The sequence below is a fragment of the Triturus cristatus genome, chromosome 2_1 (genome assembly GCF_964204655.1).
Source record: "Triturus cristatus chromosome 2_1, aTriCri1.1, whole genome shotgun sequence".
In the NCBI taxonomy this organism is placed as follows: Eukaryota; Metazoa; Chordata; class Amphibia; order Caudata; family Salamandridae; genus Triturus; species Triturus cristatus.
In genome coordinates, this window is record NC_140581.1 from 384,181,758 (window position 1) to 384,197,921 (window position 16,164).

Here is a 16,164-nt window from a genome sequence, read left to right on the forward strand (position 1 = left end):
AATCAAAAAAAGTAACAGATCAGATAGTACAGAAAACAGTCAAGCATTTGCAATGCAATAGGTCTCGCAGTTACGAGAGTTTAAGCTATTGGTATTGTAAATAACAATTCCTTTTATTTATGTTTTTAAAAAGAAATCAAAAATAAAAGGCATTGTTATGTGCAATGCCAATAGCTCAAACTCACGTCAATGCGAGACCTATTGCATTGCAAATGCTTGTTTTAGCTTGGGTGTTTTAAGCCACGTCCGTGACTGCATTGGTCACGCCCCATTGAAATCCCACACCCCCTGAAGTTTATATCCCACATAAAGCCTGGTGAAGACTGATTTGCATATGGCTTGGTCCAAACCAGGGTGGCGTTCTAAGCAAAAAACGATGGATTGAACCCAGTTTTGTGACCCGGTGTGACTTTGCATTCTGTCCATCTGTGCTACATAAATGTACAAGCTCAGCCACGCTTTTAAATTGAGCACGTTCTGTATACAAATTTCCGCTAGGGCCTTGATTGTGGTTGCAGCTTGTCACGGCTGTGGTTTGATTTCCGACTAAAGTTTTTGTCCCAAGAAGGCTAGCCTAATCCCAACACGAAGTTGTCCGACAAGGTGAGTGACGGCCCCGGATATGTTTATGGGGGGAAGGGGGTAAACTATGGTTACGGCAAGGAGCAGGATATTTCGTGTGGCGCAGGGTAACGAATTTTGTTGATTTTGGAGTTTAGGAGAGCTTTATTACTTTATTTGGTTGGGCAGTGAGCTTGTGTTGGGAAGCCCTGCTGGCTAATTTGCCAGCACCTTAATACGGTTGTCTTGGGTGGTGGGTGTTGCCTGGTAGGAGTTTTGATGCATTGGTATGATTTCTAATAGCCACGATGTTTAATACGGAGGCACCAGTATTAGCCAGGAATGCTTGGCACATGGTTAATTTTGTGAAACAAGTTAATGGGATGTATCTTTGTAGCTGTTGGGAACGAAACCGTCTCGGGGCCAAGCGGGTTGACATGGCTCTGTTCGTGGGAGAGCCGGAGGTTACTTCCGTCCAGCACCGGATGCTGCTATCACGTTTTGGCAGTTCTGTCCAAGAGAAAGGCGAATAACTGTGCTCATTTACCCGAGGTTGGAGCATTGAAGTGAGTCTCTCTCACTTACCACCATAGAGCCATAGCGATCTGTTGGATTTCAGTGGGTTTCTGATCGGCTTTAGTGCAAAGCAGTAAGTGCTTGACAGATGTCAAACAACGAAGCACCTTCACTAGAAAGAAAACCTGACAACTTTTTGTGACTACAAAGCTAGGCCAGTTCTTAAAATGGATGGTGAGCTTTGGAAGGTTAAACTAATGTGGAACAAGCGGCCGTGCGGCCACGAAAGTGAAAGTGATCGCGATCAAACATCAAAGCGGCCGTGCAAGCAAATGGTGTGCAGGCTGCCAAATGGTGCGCACGCCCGGCGCACATGCACTGTATTTGGAGGCCTGAAAGCACTCGTTTGCACTTCCAGATCCCCCATTTACAAAAGCTCTCGCGAGAGCAGCGCTAAAGCGCTGGCTCAGGCGAGAGCTAAAAAGGAAAAAACAAGGAGAAATAAACATATCTCTCCTCGCTATGCCTCACCTCAGGAGGCATACAGATTTGACACTTCCCCAGGTTCACATCACTTTCTAATTCTGAGGCAGCGTCAAATTCCATGGGTCTTGTGCAGGAAAATCCACTGCAACACCAATGGAATGCCTCCCGGCTTTGTGTGACTTCATAAATTTTTATGAGAGCCCTGTGTCACACATGTACCACTCTCCATGGTGCAAAAGTGACGCAGTGCTCTCATAAATAAGCACCTAAGTGTTGAGCACTTTATCTCACCTGAATCACCTTTCAGCACTGGAAGGTGACACAGAGGTGGTTAAATTAGGATTGAGTCATTTGTATTTGTGTCCAAGCTCCGTTTGGCGGCTCGGTGGAAAAACAGATTGATTCCAGTGATCTGTGTTCGACGATATGGTCACAGATTTGAGTCTCCGCAAGCCCACAGACTGGTATGTTATTGTCAGAACCTCAGCCCTCACAATACTAGGCATCTGAATTCAATTTTGAAAAAGATAAAGTTATAGAACCAACAATCCAGGCCTAGTGTGAGTGAGTGAAGAATTTGTAAAACACAAACAAAAGCTCAAAGGCATTACGGACATAGTAACAATTGAATCTATCATGTCCTAAAGAGTCATTATCCTGAGCAATGGTTTCTTTTGAAAAATAATTGAATGAAATGAGATAAAGTCTGTAAATGAAAAACAAAGAATGCATGCACACCATTCATATTTTAAAATATTAGATCCGGCTTCAAAGCAAATTTATTCCTGGAGATCTCGGTCAACTTGAGGAAAATGTTCTGCAGGTCATGCGTGGTGCCTGTAATTATGTAATGCGTCTGAACCCTAAGGAAGCTTACTTTTTGTTAGCTGGACGGACGGAGCAGCAAGCAGCCTTTTCTTTGATCTACCAGACTACGAGCCCTTATCAAGGAGGCCCGGACTGGCAAACAACACGCTACAGTGCACACAAGATAACACTCGCACATGCCCTGAAGAAGTTCATCTCTGAACGAAACGCGTTGGCTGACAATCGTCTTAAAAATGACAAACATTTTCCAATAAAAGACATTATTGGTTTACTAACTATAAAGACTTTGCGACTCATTGGGAATAACAACTTTGTGTATACATTGGTAGTGCGCCACTCCAAAAACCCGAATTCAGTATTTCTCTGCTCTGCAGCTAGCACCCAACAACGGCAGGTGCTGGAAGTGGCTAACGCACACCTTCCCCATAGATATTACGGACGTTAATACTAAGGGTACACTTTGGGATAGTGCGGTCATTGTGTCCGCCGTTGCCTGCGACCATACACCAAAGATTTTCTTATGTTCACTAATTATTTAGGGTCCCACTAACTCTGCTAAAAATGTTTCCCAGGTCATAGTGCAACTTATTACATGAGGTTTGTTGGGCATCGAGGTGGCTGCCATACCCCTTTTGCTCCAGTTTTTCCATGCACGTTCTTCGGCATTATGTACGGGGCCAGATGGTAATGCCTTTATTACTAACCAAATGTGTCACTCCAAGGGTGGCAGAGAAGGGGTAGGTCACCGCTGAATCAGCACGCTGGAAACCTTTTGTTCAGTGGAGTGTTGTCTTCAGTGGAGTGTTGTGATTGGTCAGGACGCCCCCCAGCCAGGGGCTGTAGGGGAAGAGCAGAGTGCGCATGACTGGTTTGGGCTGCCCAAGAGGGCCGACCAAACATTCTTTGCGCACACATGAGTGGGCAAACCACTCCTGCCCTGCCCAGGCAGCTCCGCTCACCCGCAATGCGCAAAGAAACATAAAATGGTAATAACCAAAAGTTATTATCATTTTATGTTTTGGCTATCTCGCAATGCGAGAAAGCAGTGGAGCGACGCTCCTCCGCCCTAGTGGAGGAGCCGCCCCTGGTTGCAAAGTGAATGAGTGCTGTCCATAGTCACTGCTTCAAGGCAATACAATGGAGAAATCGGCAGTTGCACACACAGGGGGCAATTGCCTACATATAACTACCTCCTGCACTTTAGGTAAGACTATTGTCATGGCAGTTTTCCAGGGACATGGTATCATTTGCAGCGCATGCCCTAAACAACTGTGCCACGAACAGCTTGCATAATCTGGCTGAGACTGACCATTTACGAAGGATGAATGGTACATGGACCATGCAAAATGTACTCATCGCAAAGGACCTTGATTTCGGAGTGGCAATACTGCACCTGATAACCATTTGTCCACAAATAACAGGAAAAGAATAATGTTCTTGACATACATTCATTTGTTGGAAGGAAATGAGGAAAGTGACGTTGACCGTGTTTATGAAAGGTGGGAATGTTCACTGTAGAAGAGAAACAGAAGTTGATCTAATTCCTCATCAAAAATTGACCAGACCTGGCCCTTCTGTACCGCTTTTTTTAAAAATCCAAGCATGAAAGCGATCGGGAGGAAGATACCATAAAAATCATCACTGTGCAGTTGGAAAATGTGAGCGAGAGAACCAGGTGCAGTGCATGTTCACAGATCTTTGAAACCTATTGGCCACAGACACAGGGCACAAAACACTGACAGAAACAGACCACACACCACAGGATATTTTCATCTTTATATTATTTGATGTCAATATCCTATGTCTGATAACAACTGAAAAATATACCACAGTTGCTTCCAAGGCTTGGGAAAAGCCCAAGGCGCATAGCCACTGGGTGAAGCCAAGTGTTGGCACTATTCTGTGGTCACGGGACTAATTTCCCGCATAATAAACAATTGTAAATGTTATTGAAAAATATCACCTTACAGCCATTTGCTACAAACTGTGTTAAGAATAATGAAACAAAAGTGTAATGTTTAGAAATGTAATAGACCTTTTTTTTGTCTACGGAAACTGATTAAAGGCCATGCTTGCCGTATGGGACCCAGGTCTGGTGAGGCTTTGCGTTTGCGACTAGACATGCCCGGTATCAATTTCCTGCATGCCCTGGGCGCAGAGCATGGTCAAAATCATTGCCTGGGCACAGCACCCGCTTCATATGGCTTGGGACCATGCCTTACCAGTCCCGCTGACATGGGTACTGCTCACACAGAACAAGCCCTCAACTTGTGTCTAGAATCTGCAGGGTGGGACATGGACAAAGTCTTATTCCAATCTTCAAAATATTAAATAAAGTAAATTCTAGTTGTCTCCTAAAAAAAAAAAAAAAAGGGTTGGAATTAAACAAAAACATGAGTTTAAGCGAAATTGTGGTTATGAACCAAAATATGAAAATAGAGAAATTTGCCATTTATGGTTAACTCGGAATTTATAACTACTATAATACACTGCTCATGACTTAAGAAATGACATAATTGATGACCTCACTGATTATGTATGACATCACCAGTTACAACACTGGTGCATCATAAAAGGCACCCAAAGAAATGCAGGTATCATCCACAATATGTAGCACTTTTAACCAGAAATATGTTCACCAAATTTCATCTTGGAAAGTTTTGAGTTGACTGGTCCTGGGAGATATGAAGGTTGTAGGTGAAAGCCTCAAAGGTCACGGCTACAACTCAAGGCTTCCTAGGAAGTTTGCAAGGATGGAGAACAAGGCACTGCACAGTTTGAAACCAAATCTAACATGGCGACAGCGGCCACAGCCTCACAGCCTCTTCTCGTTTGGTGTAAATCTGTCAATATGCGGCAACTGAGTTTTTGAGCGCCAGTAGGTCATCTTCTTGACCACTAGCAGTGGGGCATTTTTTGCAGCTCAGACACCAGTATCCAGGTTGTGAGTCTTGTTGTGAGAAAGTAAATGAGCAGGGGCAGGGCAGGCACCAGATGGGGAGACCAGGGCCCTTGAAACTTCAGCCCCGTTGTTCGTGAGCAGAGCCTTTCAGTTTGCAAACTCGAGAAGCACATCGGGGGCCAAAACAAGGCCACAGAGGAATGTGAACTGCGATTCAGGCTCAGCATTGATGTCTAATGTAGGTTTATAGCCCAGATATATGTAAACAACTCAAATGTAATCACTGTAGATTATTAAGAGGGTAATAAAACAGTTTGTGAAAACAATAGTGACAGTAAGATATCTTAAGTGGTGTTTTAAACATTATTGTATTCAGTTTAAGTCACTGCATAGTGAATGAAAAAGGGACCTTCGTAAATGTGTGAAAAAACAGAAAATCAAAGTAAAACTATTGTAAAGACTTTATCTCGTACGCGAAGATATGGTGAAAGAGCCGAAAATGTTTAGGGCCATATGTAGGAAGCCAAATACCGGTCGGTAACGGGCGATTTTCGGTAAATATCCCGTTACCGACCGGTATTTAGGCTTTTGCTATGTAGGGGGCATATTTCAGGATTCGGTAATTTTACCGATTCGGTAAATACCGAATCCTGAAATGATATGTAGGGGGGGTGTCTCGTTGGTGTGGGGATTCGTTATTTACCACCAACTAAAAGATGATGGTAAATGACGAATACCTGTACAAAAGCATTTTAGTGCAATTTGAAGTGTGCAATGTGGCAGACATACATGCCCTTAAGGCATGTATGTGCGCCACATGTGCACACATGGACGAATCAGGGGTGCAACAGGGTGTCAATGTGACACCCTGCCACCCATGATGATGCCTCCCCCATTACCGATTCGGTATTTACCGATTCGGTAATGGCAACTGGCTTCCCATTCATTCCTAGGGGCCTTTAGGCCCATAGGAATGAATGGGAAGCCAGTTGCCATTACCGAATCGGTAAATACCGACATTTACCGAATCGGTAATAATTTACCTACATTACATTTACCGATTCATAAATACCGAATCGGTAAAATTCGGTATTTAAGAATCGGTAAATGTAATTTACCTACATATGGCCCTAAGTCTTTAAAATGAGACTGAGACAGAGTACATAAAACATCTATAAACACAGGTACAGTAATGCAGCCAATAGGCCTTGAAAGGAATTTCTACCAAGTAAATGTGTATACTGGAACACTGCAAGATTCCATACATCATTATGTAATTCACATCTATCATATTTTTCAAAGAAATATCTGCTATTTTAGTCTTAAAAACAATTGAATATCTGTATTTGGATGCGGTTGCAATTGAATTTAAGATCAAACTCTTCAGTGTTTTCTTAGTAGAAAGAAAAATGCCTTTTATTTGAAAACTGAATATAAACACCTTGAGTTGGTATATGGATTTTTCGCAAAGCCAGAGTACGCATCTATATTTTCCATTCCAAGGAAATAATGCAGACATTCAAACCTTTTACGAACACTGGAAAATTACTTCGGAATTGAAATATTAGGCTTGGAATCAATGAATTATAATGTTTATAAAGAAGTTTTGTAAACTGCTTGAAATGGACTCTGTTTTGCCTCGCTGTACTACTGTGTGATTCACATAGCACTCCGAAACACTTTAGGTCTAGGATCACGCCTTACAAAACCCTAAATAAAATGAAAAAGGGTGTGTTAAGGAAAGTAGCACATATTCATACAACAGGATAGGTTTTGTATCTAAGTGAGGTTAGTAAGGTAGCACACATTCAGACAACAGTAGATGTTTTGTATCTATGCAAAGTAAATAAGACAACAGGAGATGTTTTGTATCTATGCAAAGTAAATAAAGTAGCACGCATTCATACAACAGGAGAAGTTTTGTATCTATGCAAGGTAAAAAAGACAGCACACATTCCCACAACCTGAGATGTGTTGTATCTCTGTAAAGTAAATAAAGTAGCAAAGATTCATACAACAGGAGAAGTTTTGTATCCAAGTGAGGTTATTAAGGTAGCAAGCATTCAAACAACAGGAGATGTTTTGTATCTATGTAAAGTAAATAAGGCAGAACACATTCATACAACAGGAGACGTTTTGTCTCTATGCGAGGTAAATAAGATAACACACATTCTCACAACAGGAGATGTTTTGTCTCTATGTAAAGTAAATAAGGCAGCACACATGCATTATTTTACAACGTTTTTTCGACTCATTGTATTCTGGTCTGTTTACGTACGGATCGGGCCAACTCCCCAACTCCTGACCTTGATTGTTTCCCCCCTCTGTTTCACAGTATGGGGATTTAACAATTGTGTTTTATTTGTGCTTTTGCCACAGCTGTACAGCGCTCTGATACCCGTAAGAGTCGTGTTCGCACTTTATAAAACTTTTCAAATAAATAAATAAATACAACAGGAGAGGTTTTGTATCTTTGCAGCACAAATAAGGCATTACACATTCATACAACAGCTTATTTTTTTATGAATTAAGTAATACAACTTGAGGTGAGTAAGGAAGCACATATTCATAAAACAGGTGTTTTTTTTATTTATATGAGGTGAGTAAGGTAGCACACCTTTGTACAACAAGTGATGCTTGGTATCAATCTATGGTAAGAAAGGTAGCACACATGAATGAATGAAACTTCATTTGTAGAGCGCACGGCTACTTCAAGGAGTGTTTTGGCCCTACCTAACATTTTCTCTACACAGTGGACCAAAACTGTGAGAGTTTCCTCAGATATCAAACAGCCATGTTTTTAAGTTCTTTATGAAGACTGAAAAATCCGGATTGACCCTTAGTGACAGAGGAAGTTGATTCCAGGCTTTAGATCCAAGATACGCAAAGGATCTGCCCTCGGTTCTGGAATGGCCGATCTTGTGAATGGCGGCCAATTAGCCACAAGTTGAATGAAGTGTCCTGGCCGGCAAATAGCTGCAAAGCCTCATTCTAAGATAGGCTGCACCCTTATCATGCAGCGCTTTATGCATCAGGACCAGTGTCTTGAACTGGATCCGCTTTCTCACGGGGAGCCAGTAAAGTGATCTCAGATGAAGAGATATGTGGGTACTAGGGGCAAGGTTGAGAATCAATCTTGCGGCCGCATTCTGAACCACCTGCAGCCTGTTCAAAAGATAATCTAGTCTGAAGTTGATCAGCGCCTGAACCACTGTTTGCCTGGATTCCACCGAGGGCAGTGACAGAAACTTTCTCAATGCACGTAGGAGACCAAAACAGTTGCCCACCACGGCTAGGATTTGCGGTTGCAGGGACGAAGCACTATCTACCTTGATCCCCAAGTTTTTCACTGTATTCATCAGAGTAGCTGGGCGGGGAGAGGGGGGGGCATCTTGAGGCCACCATGACCTCCAGATATCTGCGGGCACGGTGCCAAAAAAGATAAACTCTGACTTATCTGGGTTGCATTTTATTTGGTTGCTTGCTAGCCAGTTGAACACATTAGCTAAACAGGTTTTAATAATTTCTCCATCAAATTCCACCCCTTTGTTACGAGCAAAAAAAGCTGCGTGTCATCTGTGTACAATATCACTTTGGCACCAAAGTGGCCAAGGGAGCCATGTAGACATTAAACACCGCAGGGCTTCATGCTGAGCCCTGGGGAACACCGACCTTAGTATTCTGAATAGGGGGAGGCTAAAGGAGGGATCCATAAATCTTGGCTCCTATTGTGGAGAAAGGAGGTCAGCCAATTTAATGCCATTCCTCCAATACCAATGTTGCAGAGGCGTTTTAAAAGTCTATCATGGGGGATGGTATCGAATGTTGCCGAGAGATCCAACATGACCAGGACAACCTTGACCCCGCCATCCAGCTTCTCCTGGATACAATTGGTTGCCTCTAGCAAGGCTGTTTCTGTGCTAAAATTTGGTGGATAGCCGGATTGACTGGGGGCAGTATATTGTTGCTTTCCAGATAACATGATATTATTAAGTTGACATATTTTTCTAACACTTTCGAAAAGGCAGGAAGAAGAAAAATAGGTCTATAGTTGGCCGGAACCTTCGGCTCAGCAGAGGGCTTTTTAAGTAGAGGAAGAATTTTAGCACGTTTCCATGTATGAGGCAAGAATCCTGATACAAGCAAAGTGTTTAGAACTTTATTAAGCACTGGGTTTATGGCTTGCACTACCTCGACCATAAGCCGGGGAGGGCATGGATCACCAGGGGAACCCGACTTTAAACCACTAATGGCCGACAGGGACTCAGCACTCAGGTCAGTAGGCGGAATTTTATGTAAGGTCCTCGTCAAGGCTTTTGCTTCACAAGGGGGGAAGGTTTATTTGGAGCGGTGCGGCCAGTGAAAGCTTACTAGGCAGAGTTTGACCAGGTTAGTGGCAGTGGGTCATCTAGTTTAAGCATACTAGTACAAAAGATGTGATCCAAGACGTGGCCTGCCTGATGAGTGGGTTTAAACACATAGGGGGCAGGCCTAAGGCTGATAATGTGTCTAGGAGGGATTTAGCCTCTGATTTCACTGGCTCTTCCAGACGGACATTAAAATCTCCCAATGCTAGAAAGTGGGCATATTCGAGGGACCAGGAGGATAGGTTGTCATTTAAAGATTTCAAAAAGGAACTGGGTGAGCCAGGAGGATGACTCGGGCCAATGGCTGTCGGGCGATATAGAGCAGCAGAATTCCAAATACTCAGCTCCAAGTTCCCATGGTTAATTTGAACACAGTTAAACTTAGCTTTATAAATAATGGTCACTCGTCCCCCTCTACCTATTGGTCTATCTTTCCTAAGGATTTTGTAGCCCTGTGGGATAGCAGTAGGATATTGGGGTTGAAGGAGTCTGTGAGCCATGTTTCTGTTAAAAAAGTAAGTTTTGTTTACTATCTTCCAGCAATTCAAAAACCTGCATATCATGCTTCAGTAGCGAGCGGACATTCAGCAAAACCGCCAAGAACTTTTTGGTTTTGGAGATGGTGTTTTGATTGCTAATGTAAGGTTTCCTCTCCCCTGGAGGCAGTGTAGTCCAGTTATATTGTGGACACTGAAGTACGTCCTTTCCCCCGCTGGCAGGAAATCTACAGGGACAATTAAACTCTGAAGAGAGATTACGTAGGGTGGTACTGCTATATACCAAATTATTTATTAGTTAGTTAGCTATAAACCGGCAGCGTGGTGGCGGTGGCCGCTTCCGGGATGCTGACGGACGCAGACAGGGATGCCCTTGGTGCACCAGCGGCATGCCCGCTGCATGCGTCCGCGCTGCGCCTCTCTTTATAGGCATATGGCCCGACGTTCGTAAAAGACTGGCGCATGCACTGCGTTCAAGATGGCACCTCCAAATGTTCCTGACAGGGAGGAATGGCTAAGCAGTTAGCCTGTGAGTGCCTCGTGTGATTAGCTGCTCCTTCCACCCTCCAGCTCTTCAAATTGAAATTCAAAGCAAACAATCAAGTCGCAAAATTTATCAAAAAGTAATGGTGATTCAAGTTAAAAGCTCCCAAACAATTTAGCTGCCAACGGGACTTTGGGGGTGGCGACCAAAAGGCAAGGTAGGCTTGCATCCTGGGGTTTTGGGGCCGCTTGGTGCAGCCCGAGCCCAATGGGCTCTTTTTGGGCTTTGTTTTTGGGCTGGTGGGCGGGGTTTTTTTAATGGGCCATTTTGTAGGCTTTGTCAACATTTTTGGTATGGTGACATGTCAGGCAGTGGGGCTAGAGGGAGAAGGGTTTAGGAAAATTCCCTCCCTCCCACCCTGTGGAAGAGGTTTTTCTTGTTTAGTATGAGTTAATTTACAGGTTTTGTTGATAATAGGTGCACTGGGGAAGGCAATGTATTGGGTTGTTGCTTGAAGCAGATGCATGGCATCTGGTAGCTAGTTTTTTATATGTTTACAGTTTACTTTATGGTTGGGAACACGTTACTCCTGGAGCAGGCAATAAGGTTAAGATGGGAGATACTTAGTCATGTAGATCTTTAGAGAAGTAGAAAAAAAGGTTACAGGGTTAAAGTTCAACAGTTAATGACAGTGTTGTTTTTTTAAAATAGTTGCAAAGAAAGGAGAAGGGTGGGGAAACCTTAGTGGTGGGGGAGGAGGATATGTAGGTGAATCAATGTATAGTGAGGTGTAGTTTTGTAAGGCAAAGGCCAAGGGTAATGTTTTGTGAGGTGCACCTGTCTTCAACAAAGCGGCCTTTTTCACACATTTAGCGAGTCTTAGTGGTCTGTACTGCTCCTTTGCGGCCCAATGTTAAAACAAACAATTATAACACAATGATAAAATGTCATCAGTGCAAAGAGAAACCTTTTGGCGTCCGCATGCATACAACAGATGATGTTTTGAATCTATATAAGGTAAGTAGGGGCGTACATATTCATACAACAAGTGATTTTTATATGAGTTAAGTAACATGACCGACAGTCACACAACATGTGATAATTAGTATATAGTGAGGTAAGTAACGTAGCACTCATTCATACAAGGGGTGACATTTTTATTTATATGAGGTAAGTAAGGTAGCACACGCTCATACAAAGGGTGATGTTTTGTATCCATGTGAGATCTGTACCGTAGCACACATTCACACACCAGGTGATATTTTGCATCTGTGTAAGGTAAGTAAAGTAACACACATTCATATGACTGGTAAAGTTTTATATTTATATCAGGCAAGTAAGGAAGCACACATCCATACAATGGCTGATGTCTATTTATGTGAGATACATAAGTAAGCACACATTCATATGAAGGGTGATTTTTGGAAGGAGGCACACGTTCATACACAGGCTAGTGTTTAGTATTTATGTGAGATAAGTAAATTAGCACACATTCATACAACAGGTGATGTTTTGTATCTATATGAGGTAAGAAAGGAGGTAAGCATTCATACAGCGTCTGATGTTTTGTATCTATATGAGGTAAGAAAGTAGGTAAGCATTCATACAATGGGTGATGTATTTATATGAGGTAAGGAAGGAAGCCTGCATTCATACAACAGGTGACGTGTTGTATCTATTTGAGGTAAGTAAGGAAGCAATCATTCATACAAAGGCTGGTCTTTTATATTTATGTGAGATACATAAGTAAGCACGTGTTCATACAACGGGTGATGTTTTGTATCTATTTGAGGTAAGTAAGGAAGCACACATTCATACAACGGGTGATGTTTTGTATCTACAGTAGGTAAGGGAGGTAGCATGCATTCATACTCCAGGTGATATATTGTAGCTATATGAGGTAAAGACAGTAGCACACATTCATACAGCGATTGAGGTTTTGTATCTATTTGAGGTAAGTAAGGAAGCACGCATTCATACAACGTATGATGTTTTTGTATCTATTTGAGGTAAGTAAGGAAGAACACATTCAAACAAAGGCTGGTGTTTTGTATTTATGTTAGATACATAAGTAAGCATGTGTTCATACAACGGGTGATGTTTTGTATCCTTGTGAGGTAAGGAAGGAAGCAGACGTTCATACAAGGGGTGTTGTTTTGTATCTATTTGAGGTAAGTAAGGAAGCACATTCATACAACGTGTGATGTTTTGTATCTATAGGAGGTAAGGGAGGAAGCATGCATTCATATTACAGGTGATATATTGTAGCTATATGAGGTAAAGACAGTAGCACACATTCATACAGCGATTGAGGTTTTGTATCTATTTGAGGTAAGTAAGGAAGCACACATTCATCCAATTGTTGCTCTGGCTCTATATGATAAAACATGAGATCCTTCTATGAGTACCATCGGTTTCTAGAAGGAAGCCACCTCCGAATGTGGTTGGAAGCTCGTGGCTACCATCCTTCAGACATAACCTTGACAAATTAATGAGTGCATTAGCATAATGATTGCACAGCAGGGGGCTGGGCATTACGACCTACTGGGTGACTATTAATTCCACAGTAATTTGGTTCTACAATGTATCTATCTTTTTGGTTCTTTGAAGCTTTGAATAATCCATTACAAATGGCAAATGCAACATTTCCTGAGGAAACCATACAAACCATAATATTTTCTAATAGCAAACGACCTTGCTTGAATCCTTAAAGGAACACCAGCGTGCACCCATGAGCTTGAGTAATGGTACGTTCTTACATGCTGACTGAAACTAATTATCGACTGTCCTGAACGGTTCCACTGAGAATTCCAATTTGCGCAGTGCCACGCGCGCTTCTATATGTGCTCGAATCACTCACAAGGCGTTAGAGAGGACTGGCTGCGAACAGGTGCTCTGCCAAGACTAAACAACGAGGGGGGAGTAAACAGGCTCCTCGTTAAGGCTATTAATGTCATTTTAACGCCATGAACGTGTGCAGGTAGGGCAGTCTAGCTGTGGGCTACACATGACACACTAACAGAGGGACAAAAGCCGCAGCAGAGACCACACACACACTACGGTTTACTTTAATATTCTGAGGCCTACATGGGTGGGCTACTTCACAAACACGCTGAGCTGGACACCGAGGACACATTGTTCTGTAACACAGAGGCAGTTGGACACATCCTTTCTACCTATGTTAAATATGATTACATTTCATTGTCGTTCAGTTTCAATAATATCTTCAAGGCAGCCAGAAAAACACCAGCCAGACCCTCCCCTCCTTTCCCCAGGGCGGTGGGAAGCGCGGGCCTGGCTCGGTGTTGCTGCGCATACACAGGTGCTGAAGCGTCACCCACTGCAGTGCCTCTGACGGTATTCACCACCAGTCTCAAGGAATCCCCCAGCCTCTGAATGCGGTCACAGCATCTTGCAGCCCCAGCACTTCTGGTTCCACTCACAGGGGAGGGGCTATTGACTACTCACCATATCCACGAATGCCTCCTGAAGGGGTAATTATTCAGGTGCATCATTTTTGACAGCGCTCGCAGCATCAGCACAGTCTCTTCGCGTGCTCACATGGTAGCATCCTCCGGGATGGTCACATATGAATCTCGTAAAAGGCCGCAAGGGCACCTAAAAGGCTGGGTTATTGCCCGAAGTAGCGCCTTCCACAAACATAGCGCCCAGGGCGTAATCCAAGAACTGCGAGGGGATGTTTCAAGCATATGTCCACCCATGAGTGCCTGAAACTGTAAACCACAACGCTGGCCAATACACCAAAGCCCGGTCAGTATCCGACACCCCGGGGGAAGGCAAAAGTTGGCTCGACGTAAACCCCCCAGTTTGTCTTTACTTAAAATGAAAGCACCTTTGCACGCAGCGTTTTGTTCCGTGGGACCAGGCTAGCCAGTCTGAGTTTTTCGCCATCCGTGCTAGAGACGCGTTCTTTGGAAACGGTGCGGCTTCATGCTGCTTGTCCTTGCAACCCAGAAGTGAAGGAAGGCTTCCTCTCCTCTTTCGGAGGCACATATTACTCATCTGATGACAGCCGGGCGTAAATCCGCGTGCAAGGCGCGAGCTCCTGTCCAACTGCAGGTTCAATGGAAGCCAGTTCCATTCTGGCGTTGGAACCCGTCACCACTCAACATTTCCCCACGGTGGATGGCGTGGGAAGGCAGGAACGCCCGCGTGGAGCACATCTGAGCGTGTGTCATATGTGAAGTCGCCGCTGTCAGATAACCCCATAGTAAGGCGACCTTTAGATAACATCACTCCTCAATTGATTTGCAGTGCTGCAAGAGATGCGCAGAATTTTAGGAGCAACGTGTGTCAGGGGCACGATAGACGCGAACAAATGCATGAAATAAAACCAAAACCCAGAGAAAAAACACATATTCCAGGAAAATGCTATCCGTCCCTGCGGCGACGCGCCTTTCCTTGCCTGCAAGGTTCATTGATAGCTGTCAGAGCCGGGCTCGCGGATCAGGCGGACAGTGACGCGCAGGCGGTGCACACCTCAGGCAGCCCCTCACCCCTCCTGCGCGGGGGTGTCGGCACGGCCCCCTGCGTCCCGGGAGCGTCCTGCGCCACGCCTCCGCTGTCACCGGGCTGGTGGCGGCGCTCGGCCGGGACGCGGGCAGCCTGGGTGGCACTGAACTCTGGCGCTCTGCAGCAGGCTCGGCTCCCAGCCGGCAGTGAAGGCTGCCTGACAGAGGATGTGCGCGCGTCACGGGGCCCCTCTAGGTGGGTTCCCCCTGCGCAGAAGCACACCACCCTCAACTCCAGCCAGGGGACGGCGAGACGGAGACCACGGAATGGGTAAAAGGGAAACCTGTCACAGCGAATCTTCGTCTCGGAATCCGCCAAGTGCAGTCAGGGTGAAATCACGGGGAGGGGCGGGGCAGCACGGGGATCATAAAAAAAAAAAGCTACTGAAAGGTAGTGGATTCCACCCACCTTTCTGGGTCACCTTTTTCTGAATAAAACTGCACGCGTAACAGAATCATCTGTCTATAGATTTGTCGTAATGGAAATAATTCCCCACAATTGCATGCTGTTACTTTTAGTTAGACGTAAAATGCTCCAGCCTGTAAACGAGCTGCACTTTCAACTGTCTTCATAGATGCCATAAACGTGGATGTTTGAGCAGGGAGTGTCGAGATACAGCCGTGCAGTTTATAAGTGCGCGCGTGCCACGGTGCGTTTCCGACTCCTCACTGGATTCTTGCACAACACCCTGAATGAGCCCCAGCACCGCTGTTGACATTTTGGATGAAAAACGTCATAGGCACTATTTGAGCCACTGAGGGGCTCTGAAGGGCATCCCTATGAACACCAGAGGGAAGCAGGTGGCGTCTGCCCATGCTACGATGCCGAATGTGTGCAGTGCCTGTTGTCAGCACTGGTTAGGAGAGACCCCAGACCTCTTGCACAATGTCCACATGTGCCAGTAAAGGGCCTTTTGAACCAGGGACGGTCCTAGGATATGTGGGGCCCCAGGCAGAATAGGAACATGTGAGGCCCCTAAGCAGATACGAC

At 44.5% G+C, this 16,164-nt stretch overlaps 1 protein-coding gene across 1 annotated transcript in view; it reads right to left on the reverse strand.

Moving 5' to 3' along the window:
- The window catches only part of LOC146865348 (3',5'-cyclic-AMP phosphodiesterase 4D), a 1,349,871-nt gene extending 1,334,371 nt beyond the window's left edge, over nucleotides 1-15,500 (reverse strand). Inside the window, exon 1 of the mRNA XM_085631472.1 lies at nucleotides 14,110-15,500. Within this exon, the coding sequence (XP_085487598.1) occupies nucleotides 14,110-14,177 (68 nt within the window). The 5' untranslated portion in view covers nucleotides 14,178-15,500. The remainder of the gene's footprint in view (nucleotides 1-14,109) is intronic.
- Between the last annotated feature and the right edge of the window lie 664 nt (nucleotides 15,501-16,164).